Genomic DNA, 13134 nt, shown 5'->3' on the forward strand with positions numbered 1-13134 from the left:
CATAGTGGACATACTGGTGCTATATGTCCAAACATATCCAGACACCTCTCCTAAGAATTTAACTGCAGTATTGGACTGTGGATCCTTTAGACTTATGGAGCTACATCCAACAGTGACCAACAGTCTGCTCTGCTCTACTATTTGTCTGGTGGGTGGGTGTGGTTGTGGGGGCTGGGTCTATGAGTGGGATGGTTTACAGTTGTTTGCCAAACTATCGCTTTAATGTGCTTCTTGTTTATGGTTGAACAGATTTCCCTCAGTTCCTCAGTAATGCTCACTCGCCGCCATCAACAGTGTCACCTTACAGCTTCACACCTACTCATATTACACCCATTCTCTATACCCCTCGCGCTCTCGTCCTCTCTCTCTCTCTCTCTCTCTCTCTCTCTCTCTCTCTCGTCCTCTCTCTCTCTCGTCCTCTCTCTCTCTCTCTCTCTATTGTTGGTGGTTGATGGTAGCTTTGCGTGACTAGCGGTAGTATTCTCTCGCACTTTGTTGTCGTGTTCAACACCTTAACAAAGACCCGTCTAATTACAGGCAACTGGCCTCCTTCCACACACACACCCACATACACGCTCACACAAACTCACACACACACTCACAAACTTACACACACATCCTCTCCCTCCATCTGTAATGTTAAATTTAAACTCATACTATAGTTGTTAGACGTTTTTTACATTTCCGTAATTTTGATTTGTGTGTGTGTGTGTGTGTGTGTGTGTGCGCTGTTCTCCTCAGGCTCTAAACGGCTTTGTAATGTGCGTAACAGCAGAAGGTTATGTGTTCTACTCTTCACCCACCATACAGGACTACCTGGGCTTTCATCAGGTAACACACTTACACAGACACACACACACACACACACACATACACACACACACAGACAACATTAATGTTTTTATTGAGTAATGCATATGTTTTACTGAATAATTCATAGTGCATACTAAAACTACATACAAATCCTGCATGATTCAAACAGTCATAATACATACTAAATGATTCATAATGGATACTAAATAATTGAGAGTAGATGGTGAATCATTTGTAGTAAATACTGTATAACTCATAATGGATATTAAATTTTTTGTAGTAAATGGATATTGAATAATTCGTAGTGGATACAGCATAAGTCGTAGTGATGGACAGTAAATTGTCGCTGTCCAATGAAAAACACATTCTTGATTTTTGCTGTTTACTACATAATTTAAACAGACCAACTGTCCCTTACACTCGGCCAAATTTTCTTGATGAATGGACCAATAGAAAGTCTTCAATATGACATGAAATAAACTCTTTTTACATTGACCTTCACTGAAAGTTTACAAGGTTTTTTTTTCTCTGCTGTAAAGGTGCTGTTTTGGAGATGTAAAGTGTTTTTCATTGAACAGCAACAAAATAAGTCACAGTAGATGTTACATAATTTCTTATGAGTACTAAAACATTTAGAAATGATACTTTTATCATAATTTAGAGTAGGTACTGATTAATTCATAGTGAATACCGGAAGGTTTAGTAAGGATACTTTACTCATAATTCATAATTAATTAATTAATTAATTAATAAAAAAACAGGTACTGGATACTGTATGATTAATAGTGCATACAGAGTAACTCGTACTAAATAAACATGCTTTTCTGTGTTTATTGTAGGTGCTGCAGTTGTTAATAGTATATTCTAAATAATTCATAGTGAATATTGTTCAGTTTTCTATAATAAGCTGAAAGATGTTAGAGTGAAATCAGACTTTACAGCAGCGCATGTTCACTTCCCAACTCTTCCGGGTTTGTTTACAAATGTACGGACACGCTCGACTTCGGATACGGAACTTCCGCACTCGGTCATAGTACACGTTTTCACAGCATGACTGACAGCCAACCTGAAAGACCTGTATCCTGAGAGAGAGAGAGAGAGAGAGAGAGAGAGAGAGAGAGAGAGAGAGAGAGAGAGAGAGAGAGAGAGAGAGAGAGAGAGAGAAAGAGAGGGAGAAAGTGATGGGGAGGGAAGTCACGAGTGTCTCAGTTTATATAGTGTGTTTACTGTCAGGGAAAAGAAAAGAATTCACACAGCTGCCTCAGGGGTTCTTCAATCCACAACCGTACAGAATGTGAACTAAAGGCGGAGCTGACCTCATCAAACCCACATTAAAGAGATTGGTTTTCCCCTCCAACCCCAGTTTGTGGTGTAAAATTTTTGGAATCAGATGGTCCGGCTCAACCTCATTGATTTTCACCGTTCAAATTTCAGGCATTCAGACTATAGGGGTAGGTGATATGACCCTAAAATAAAGTCAGTATTTCTGGAGGTTTGCAATAGGAGCACTTTTTTCAGTCCATTATCCAAAAATGTAAAAAAAATATATAATATATATATATATATATATAGTGTATCACAAAAGTAAGTCCACCCCTCACATTTCTGCAGATATTTAAGTATATCTTTTAATGGGACAACACTGACAAAATCACATTTTGACACAATGAAAAGTAGTCTGTGTGCAGCTTATATAACAGTGTAAATTTATTCTTCCCTCAAAATAACTCCTTAATACAAAGCCTAAACCATGTCTAAACCACCCGCAACAAAGGTGAGAACACCCCTAAGAGACTACACCCCTAAATGCCCCAATTTAGGCACTGCTTGTCATTTTCCCTCCAAAATGTCTTGTGACTTTAGTCAGTGTTACTAGATCTTAGGTGTGCAAAGGGACCAGGTGAGGTCAATTTTGTAATACAGCTCTTAAACTCTCTCATACTGGTCACTGAAAGAAATGTGGGTAGTTTACTTACTTTTGTGATACACTGCATATAACTGCAAACCAACCAAGGCATGTTTGTGCACCCAAACTGACAGATCAAGCAAGCAAAAAGCACTGTTCAAAAATGCAGCCAAGAGGCCCATGGTCACTCTGGATAAGCTGCAGAAATCCACAGCACAGGTGGGAGAACCGTAAAGCTTGCTCTGTTCAGATGAGACCAAAGTTGAACATTTTGGTCTAAATGCAAAGCGCTACTTGTGGTGGAAACATAACACTGGTCATCACCGTGAACACACCATGCCAACTGTGAAACATGGTGGTGGCAGCATCATGCTGTGGCAAGACATAAAAATTGCTGTTCACACTCTCCACTTAACCTTGCCGGACTTGAGCTATTTTGTAAAGAAGAATGGGCAAAAATTGCAAATTTGGTAGAGACAAACCCCAAAAGATACCGATGTAACTGCAGCACAAAATGGATCTGCTAAGTATTGATGTAGGGAGGCTGAATACTTTTGCACATCACATTTTCAGATTTTTATTTGATTAAACATTTTAAAACCATGTATCAATTCCGTTCCACTTCAAAATTATGTGCTATTTTGTGCTTGTCTATCACTTAAAATCTCAATAAAATACATTTAAATGTGTGGTTGTACGGAGACAAAATGTGACAAAGTTCACAGAGTATTAAAAACTTTGCAAGTACTGTATAGAAACTGCAAACAAACACAATTATGCAAAAAATACCCTTAAAGAGGTTCACAGTAAATAATAGACTGTTTTTAAGTCAGAATACTTCTATTACACAGCTCTGCTACACACACTGCTAATGTTTTAACTATGTTCAAATATAATACTTCAATCCATGCACATGTTCTACACTGTCAGAAACCACTTTAGTAAGTATTTGGGAGATAACTGAACATCTCCACACGATCTGAGTACAGTGTGTGCTGATAAAGGCCTGCGCTTAGCATCATGCTAATTTGTGCTTCTCAGCTTCTATTACCTGTTAGCTTCATTAGCATTGTAATTCACTCCAGTGTATAAAACTAATGAGTACAAATTTCAGACACCAAACACGTCCTGGGTAGTTTCACTTTGCTGTGTGAATTTGCATGCGTGTGTGTGTGTGTGTGTGTGTGTGTATTGCAGCAATCCAGTTTGACAAGCTCACATTGCTGTCAGTTACACAAGCAACTGTAGTTTACATAGCATGGCACAGTGTGTGTCTGTGTGTGTATGTGTGTTCCATTTCATTCAATATGTCCTTGTCTGTGTGTGTGTGTGTGTGTGTGTGTGTGTGTGTGTGTATTTAAAGAATGTTTCTCTCATTTCAGAGGGAAGTTAGGTAGTAAACATTTTTCATGTCCTGCCTCTAGGGGGAGACATTGTACTCCTGTGTAAACACTAATTAAAACAGCACATTCTAATAATAACACAATACTACAAAATTTAATGTCAGGAAAACATTAAAAAAAAAACATGTAGTAACTTAAAAGTGTTAATCAAACCAAAATAGTCTGTGAAGCATTTAGGTGTCTCTTATCTGGGGCGCTGTTAACTTGTGATTCTGAGGAATTTATTCTGTTTAACAGATGAGCCAGTTTCATCATAACAGTTTTTATACATATTTTATTAAAGAATCGAGAGAGAGCAAGACAAATCCAGTAAATAAGAGACAATAAATAAGCGTTGACAATGTCCAGTGTAAAAGCACAAAGTTCCAAATTCAAATCCAACCCTATTCTTCACTCCCCTCTCGTCCTCCACAATTTTTTTATTAATATTAACCCCCCCCACCCAACCCCACCACTTTAAGCCCCATTAAACCCCTCCTATTTAACAAAAAACATATTCCGGTTTGTTTAAAACTTTTTTTTGTGTGTGTGTTTTCTCTTCACAGTCGGACGTGGTGCATCAGAGTGTGTTTGAGCTGATCCACACAGACGACCGGGCCATGTTCCGCCGGCAGCTGCACTTCGCCCTGAACCCCTCGCAGGGTGACCCTGAGTCTGAGGGTAAGTGCTAATCCTACAGCTAATGCTAATTCTAGCATCAATTCATTAGCATTAGCATGGCGAAACTACACTATTAATATGTCTAAATGTTTTTTGAACACTAATTCTAATGAATGCTGCATTCAGCATAGTGCTGGAATTGTCCCTCGTCTAGTGTGAGTTTAGGTTACTTAAAGTACACACAAAAGTTTCACAGAGCTGGATTTTGTCTAATTACAAAGTATTTTAGAGACAAAATAATGGTGTTTTTGGCCCAGATCTAATATGATTTTATTTATTTTATGTAAGTTTGTGTGTTAGTGTGGTTTGACAAATTTAGTGTAGTTTTAGATTTTAGTTTTAGTGCAAGATTTAGTCTAGCTTTCAGTGGGAGATTTGTATCGGTTTAAATGTGAATTTCTGCGTCTGGCCCAGGACTATGTGATTTTACATTAGTTTAAATGTTGTTTAGTGTTTTAGTGATCCCTCAGGTTTTAGTTTCATTTTTAAGTTTAGGATATGGCTAGATTTTAGATTTAAGACCCTATTTTAGTGATCTATAGGTGAGTCGTCAACTGTGTATTGCATAGCTGGATTTAGGGTCTTTGTTATTGTGAGGACACAAAAAACACACTTTGCGCAGCTCGGAATGCCCAAAAGGCATGTTTTAATTCTTTTAATTAATCATGGGTGTATTTTGGGCATAACAGGAAATAAAGCAATCAGCATTTTATGTGTCATTCCCTTTAGGAGCCAGATGAGCTCTGACTTTGGCGCGTTGGTATCTTAACAGCGCAGCGCTTCTGCGTGTCTCAGCAGAGAAAACTGACCTGTGTGTTCACACTGTAAAGGTGCACAAGTAGGAAATTTACAGGACCAGCAATAATATTTTATTTTTTGATGTAATGTGTTTGTATTTTTGATGTAATAGCTGTAGTGCGTCCTTATGCATAACTTCAAAAGGACTGGACCCAGTCACGATTGACTGTTATCTAGGTTAATTTCAGTCAGTGGCGCACCTGTGTTTTCTGTTGACAAAATAAAAAATTACCTGAACACACCTCACTTAGCCTATCAGTGTAGATTTCTTTCTAAAACTTTCTATTTTAATGGCACGGGGCCAAGTCGTGAAAACAGACTGTTGACGAGGTGTAAGATAGGAATGAGCACCGTGATGCACCTTGCACAGGGTGTAAGGTAGTGCCCTTAGGGTTGGTTTCCTGAAAAAAAGAGATTAAGCCTAGTCCTAGAATACTTTTCAAAACGCTTTGAAGTAAATGAGTAGGCTCGAGGTTTAAATGTATTTCCTTTTTTTCCTTTTTTTTTAGTTTTTTTAATACAAATTTTAGTGTAATTTTAAAGCTGGATTTAAAACACATTTAAAATACTTTTACCAGACAGGGGATTAAGCCTAGTCTTGAAATACACAGAGTTTAAAAAGAAGATTTTTCACTGAAAGGAAAACATAGTCTAGGACTAGGCCTTATTACTGTTGGGGAAGCCACCCCATCATCTTCTATGTTGGTTTTATTGTAGTTTTATTGGTGTTTTAGTGCGGAGTGGTGTTTCAGTACCGCAGATCCTCTCGCTCCGTCAGATGTTTGGCCCGGGCCGAGCGTCTGCCTGTCATTACCAAACGTGGCTGGAATGTTTGCGGAGGGCCGGGCAGCTGTAGGTCGGCTCTGAGCCGGGATTTGGCGTTCCACTCGGGCGAATAAATCACAGCGTTGTGCAAATGAGCGATCAGAGTCGTCGCTGACTCACCACCCTGTTACATCATCAGCCCTGTTTTCTTCTGTGTGCTGAATCTCAATGTGTGTTTCTGCAGCCCTGCAGAAGAGCAGCGAAATCACCACCAACCTCATTAACTACAACCCCCAGCAGCTCCCGCCGGAGAACACCTCCTTCCTGGAGAGGAGCTTCTGCTGCCGCTTCCGCTGCCTCCTCGACAACTCCTCCGGCTTTCTGGTAACACGTCTCCGCCCACCAGCACAACGTAGAACAGTTATAAAAATAACACACTGTAGACAAACACTTACAGTAGATCCACGATTATTAGAACTTAAATCTAACTATTACTGTGATTATTACTGTCATTATAATGTCATACTGCATGTTAAACTTATCAGAACTTCATGCTGAATATCAACATTATTAGAACTAAACTCTGGATATTAATGTTATTAGAACTACACTCTGGATATTAATGTTATTAGAACTACACTCTGGATATTAATGTTATTAGAACTACACTCTGGATATTAATGTTATTAGAACTACACTCTGGATATTAATGTTATTAGAACTACACTCTGGATATTAATGTTATTAGAACTACACTCTGGATATTAATGTTATTAGAACTACACTCTAGATATTAATGTTATTAGAACTACACTCTGGATATTAATGTTATTAGAACTACACTCTGGATATTAATGTTATTAGAACTACACTCTAGATATTAATGTTATTAGAACTACACTCTAGATATTAATGTTATTAGAACTACACTCTGGATATTAATGTTATTAGAACTACACTCTCTATATTAATGTTATTAGAGCTTCATTCTAACCAGTAAGTGTGTTTTTCTCGTGGTTCCTCAGGCTCTGAACTTTCAGGGTCGTCTGAAGTATCTTCACGGTCAGAATAAAGTCATGGAGGACGGCACCATCGCTCATCCCCAGCTGGCCTTGTTCATCATCGCCACTCCCCTCCAGACTCCGTCCATCCTGGAGATCCGCAGCAAGACACTGCTCTTCCAGACCAAACACAAGTTGGACTTCACACCAATGGGCATCGACACCAGGTCAACCACCGCACACCACAGCTGACCAGTCCATGTGTTAATCTACAGCAGCTTGCATAAGATGAAAAAATATTAGATTGCTATTATTATATTGATATTGACCCACACCACACTTTACAAAGCTTTAACACAGGTTCAGACACACTTGATTGGATTAGATTAGATTTTTTTAATGAGTGAAATGTGTTATGATGTAAATTGCTAGTTTCAAGAGGGACCTTTTTAATATGAATTTAAAAGCCACACATAGTAACACATAATAACATATAGTAATGTGTGTGTGTGTGTGTGTGTGTTGTTTTTCTCTGCAGGGGTAAAGTGGTGCTGGGTTACACTGAGATAGAGCTGTGTATGAGGGGTACTGGTTACCAGTTCATCCATGCTGCTGACATGATGCACTGCGCTGACAACCACCTGCGGAGTGAGTTACACACACACACACACACACACACACACACACAGCCGTGCTTTAACACCCTTAAATATAAACACATGCCTCCTGTGACATATCTGAATACAGAACTGTTTACCATCTGTTAGTGCACAGCATTTTATCTAAAACTGTATTCTCTAATTAATAAATCAATCAATAAAAATGTATTGTAGACATGGATTAATTCATGTTAAATGCTACATATTTCATAATAGATACTCAGTGGTTGATAGTGAAAACTTAATACTTCATAGTAGACCCTTAAATAATCTATTGTGAATACTGAATGATGAAAGATGAATTATTAGTGGATACTGAAGAACTCATAGTGGATACTAAAAAATCATAGTGGATACTGAATCATTTATAGTTGATACCAATTACTTTGTAGTGGATACTGAATCATTTATAGTTGATACCAATTACTTTGTAGTGGATACTGAATCATTTATAGTTGATACTAATTACTTTGTAGTGGATACTGAATCATTTATAGTTGATACTAATTACTTTGTAGTGGATACTGAATCATTTATAGTTGATACTAATTACTTCATAGTGGATACTGAATAACTCATAGTGAAAACTAAGTAATCATAGTAGAACAGTAGTGAATACTTCATAGTGCATATTTCATACTAGTAATTTATTCTAGATGCTGAATAATTCATACTAGATGTTGCATAATCTAATAATAAAATACATACTGAATCATTTGTAGTACATACTGATTTACCTCATAGTGGATACTGAAAAAATCCTAGTAAATATCCTAATACATAATTATATTATAAGTAGGTAATGAATAATTCAAAATGGATACTGTATAATTCATAGTAGCTACTGAATGATTCCTAATCTTTACTGAATGATTCATAGTGGAGCGTGGAGGATTCATAGTAAATTGTAAATAATTAACAGTGGTTACTGAGTAATTAATTGTGGTTTCTGAATAAAGATTGAAGAATGACTAGTGCGCTTGCAGTTCAGAGGGTTAGAGTGGTTGTAGCATTACATTCAGAATTGCCACACTTAAGTTTTTATATTTTAAACTTAATTATAGGGGTGTGCCATATCATATTGTACACAATAATTTCGCCAATATTTTTGAATATTGTGGACGATATAATACCCTGAAATATTGTGCCATAATACCCACCCCTAATTATAACATCAGGGTTCTACTTTTTTACTGTTTAATAGCAAAAGAATAATTCACACTGTTCTCATTTCCTTTTATATATCTACTGCAGATAGATTCTATCTGTCCAGTATCATTTATTTTACTTTAATTCTGGATATATGGATATATTTGGAGTGTATTATGACATTCTGGATCATTGACTTCTGTTACAAATCTGATAAAATTATTTTTTTTATATCTCAGTTAGGGGTGTGCCATATCATATCGTATGCAATAATAAAATGTTATTTTCATTTTGTTGCTGTATTGTATTCTTGATTTATTTTTTTTTCAATGTAGTGTTTTGTCATATCGCCAGGAGTATCGTTATTGCGAAAATACCATGAAATATCGTGATATAATTTAAGGGCCATATTGCTCACCCCTACTTAATTATCTCTCTCTTTCTCTTTCTCTCTCTCTCTCTCTCTCTCTCAGTGATTAAAACTGGTGAAAGCGGACTGACTGTCTTCCGGCTGCTGTCTAAGGCTGGGACCTGGATTTGGGTGCAGTCTAACGCCAGGCTTGTCTTTAAGGGCGGACGACCAGACTTCATTGTAGCACGGCAGAGAGCTCTGACGTAAGCCCTCTCTCTTCATCACTCCTCCATTCACCAACATTAATTTATTTTAAGATTTAAAGACGGTGATAAATATTATACTTACTAAACCAAAGATGTATTCAGTATTTCAATTATTTTGGGATTGTGGTTAAATGTAATGGTACCACTTTAAAATAAGACTACCTTTATAAATGGTTTACAATTAGTTTATTAATGGTTACTAATTAGGTTGTAAATGATCATTAATAATCAGTTATAACACATACGTAGAAAGAGCAACAATAACCAGTTGTTTGCCAAATAGTGAACCCACAGCCATCTATAGTGTTGTCCTTTCTACATATGTGTTATAACTGATTATTAATGATTTTTAAGGCATTTACAACCTAATTAGTAACAATTAATATACTAATTGTAAACATTTATAAACCCTTTATAAAGGTAATCTTATTTTAAAGTGGTACCAATGTAATTAAGTGATGAAACAATAAATAACATTTTGTAATTTATTTGTTAATTAATGAATTTGTAAATTATTTGGGGTTTTTTTTTAAGCTACACTTTTTCTGTTATCGACATTCAAAACTTGAGTGTTTGACTTTTACATCATAATACTAATTATGTGAAAACTGTGAATTAGTGATAAACTATGAAGTGTCATTTAAGTCAAATTTTAGACTCGTCTCTTCTCATTCAGTGTGGTTTTTTTAAATGATTTGAAAATATCAGCTGCAGTCCAATCTAAAGGCAGCTGCTAGGATAGTAATTTCCTTAAAAGTCAGCTCTCTCATTTGGCATCATTTTAAACGATAAGGAACTTTATGAGGCAGCATGTTTGTTCAAAGCTAAATCATCAAACTGAGTTCCTTTTCACACAATGTTACATTAATACACAGTCAGCTAGTCTATTTTACAAATTTAGTGGCATAAAACATAAAAATAACATGCTTCATAAATGTATTTATTTGCAAATAAAAGTGTGAAATTTACACATATCTACTAGTTTAGATGTGATGCTACAAAAAGCATAGTGATAATCAAATACAACAAGCTAAATGAATAATGTTAAGAGAGGAAAACTTTATTAAATTCAATGAAAAAAAACTCTTCATACAAGGAGATAATTCCATATGTGCTCAATTGTTTTAATATCTTAATATTCATCTACAATGTAGAAAATAAATAAATTAAATAAAAAATGAAGAAAAACACTGAATGAGAAGGTGTGTCCAAACTTTTGACCGGCACGATATATTGTTAAAACCATTGTTTCCAGACCTTTAACTGATTTAAATGGAGATGAATCATTAATTCTCTTCTATTTCCTCTTTTTCTCTCTCCTGTCTCAGTAATGAGGAAGGTGAGGAGCATCTTCGTCAGAGGACGCTACAGATACCCTTCAGCGTTACCACCGGGGAAGGTGTCCTCTATGAAGTAGATCCGTCTTTGGACATGGAAGATCAAGACCCAAGCGCGAAGGCGTGGAAGCCTCAGCCGAACACCCTGATGAGCTCCATGGTGAAGCAGGACCAGTCCCAGTCTTACCAACCCAGCGACCCCAACTCTCAGTTATACCTGGAGAGAGCCTTCCGGGACAGCCACGCCTTGCTCACCGTACCTGGAAACACTTGTCAAGCCGCGGACGGCAGCCCTGATATCAAAGAAGAGTCCGTGGTTCGGGATATGATGGACAGCCTGCAGCAGATCATCGGCGTCAGCAACTTGTGCGGCAATGTGGACGAACTGGAGCTGAACCAGCAGGAGCTGAAGGACTGGGAAACCGTCCTCTTGAAGATGAACAACATTAACACTGAGGTTGAGGCACCTTCCGAGCTTACTGACATCATGGCTAATGAGATCTTCACGTACGTGGAGGATATGTTGTTTAACGAGAGTGGCACCGTCACTTCTGAGAGGCTGCCTGACTGCCTGTCCGAGTTGCGGCTGCAGCAAGAGTTTGTGGGTCCAGGTGACCAGGGGCTCGATGGCTTTTTGGACATTCGAGGCAGTGCAGAGACAGGCAGTCCAAGCAGGGGGATGATGAAGCTCACACACATTGATTCAGAAATGCCTGTAGTGCCACAGCAGGATGTATTTGTGGACTCCTTGGGACTTTCTGAGGTGTCTGGACAGAAGATGCCCAGCTGCAGCAAATCGATGAGGTTCAACTCTTCACTCACTGGGCAGCAGAACCAAGCCAGGCTCGCACCACAAAATGACCGAGCAGAGAGGTCACAGTCGTCAATACAGCCAGGAAACCTGGTGTATCCAGACAGTGTGACCCTGCCCAACCTGGGCCAGAACCAGGCTCAGCCAATAGGCTTCCATAACCAGCTGAACCAGCCGATCAGGCAGAGCAATCATTGGTTCCCTAATAACGAGACTAACAAACAAAGTATTTCTCTTTCCCAGGACATCCCATTAAACCCCGCTCCCGGGGCGTGCCTACAAGGACAGTTTTCCATCAATACCCACAAGATCACAAATCAGACCAATCAGAGACTCCCTACATGGCAGCCACATCAGCATTCTGTTCAACCTGAGCTTGCAATGCTGCCAAATATCACAAACATTCCCAACATCATCAGCGTTCCCAATGTCCCAAATCTCCCCAAAGTCCCGAACGGTCATCAGCAGGCCTTCGGCGGACAGCAGGAAGACGTCCAGCAAGATCCTCTCGCTCAGCTAATGATGCAGTCCGGCTTTGACCCCAACTCCCTTCCCCAGCCCTTAGCTAATAATGCAATCTATGGCCAGGCGGAGGTGGAGCTCCTGCAGTCTCCTCCTAACGCATTGTACAGCCAGCAGGGGGAGCTGATGCCAATGGCTGCTAATACTGTCTACAACCAGCAGGGGCAGCTGATGCAAAAAGCTGCTAATATTGTCTACAGCCAGCAGAGGGAGCTGCTGGGTAATTCTAACCCTGCACTGACCAGCAGCTGCATGTTCCAGAGGGCACCCCAGGCCCCCACAAACAGCCTAGGCTACGCTCCGGTGGTGCAGGAAGCCATGATATCATCCTGCCAGAAGACCAAAGGCTTCCTGAACCAGACTTCACCACAGGGTTCATGCTTCTACCAGAACAGCATGCCCGTGCCGGTGAAGGCCAACACTGTGAACTGCCACCTGCCGCTGGGGCCCGAGAGCATGCAGCCACAGCGGCAGCAGTTCCTAGCCTGCAACGGACAGACGCAGGTAACACATAAACACGCTCATATGTTTTATTAAAAATACTTTTAATGTTGCAGTGAATATCCTTCATCTCCTTGTGAGCTTAAAATAGGTTGTACAGCGCTTGGGTGGATATTTATTCTGTGTTAACTTTGTGCATACAATGAGAAATAAAATAAAACCAATGGTTTATGTTTAGATAAAAAAGTTAT

The 13134-nt window shown here is 38.8% G+C and overlaps 1 protein-coding gene across 1 annotated transcript in view; it reads left to right on the plus strand.

Annotated features, from left to right (window-relative positions):
- The window catches only part of ahr2 (aryl hydrocarbon receptor 2), an 89735-nt gene that overhangs the window by 70365 nt on the left and 6236 nt on the right, over window positions 1-13134 (plus strand). Inside the window, exons 4-10 of the mRNA XM_022665404.2 lie at window positions 742-831; window positions 4668-4782; window positions 6590-6729; window positions 7371-7573; window positions 7885-7994; window positions 9628-9769; window positions 11101-12946. Of these exons, the coding sequence (XP_022521125.2) occupies window positions 742-831; window positions 4668-4782; window positions 6590-6729; window positions 7371-7573; window positions 7885-7994; window positions 9628-9769; window positions 11101-12946 (2646 nt within the window). The remainder of the gene's footprint in view (window positions 1-741; window positions 832-4667; window positions 4783-6589; window positions 6730-7370; window positions 7574-7884; window positions 7995-9627; window positions 9770-11100; window positions 12947-13134) is intronic.

The sequence above is a fragment of the Astyanax mexicanus genome, chromosome 23 (assembly GCF_023375975.1).
Source record: "Astyanax mexicanus isolate ESR-SI-001 chromosome 23, AstMex3_surface, whole genome shotgun sequence".
Taxonomy (NCBI): domain Eukaryota; kingdom Metazoa; phylum Chordata; class Actinopteri; order Characiformes; family Acestrorhamphidae; genus Astyanax; species Astyanax mexicanus.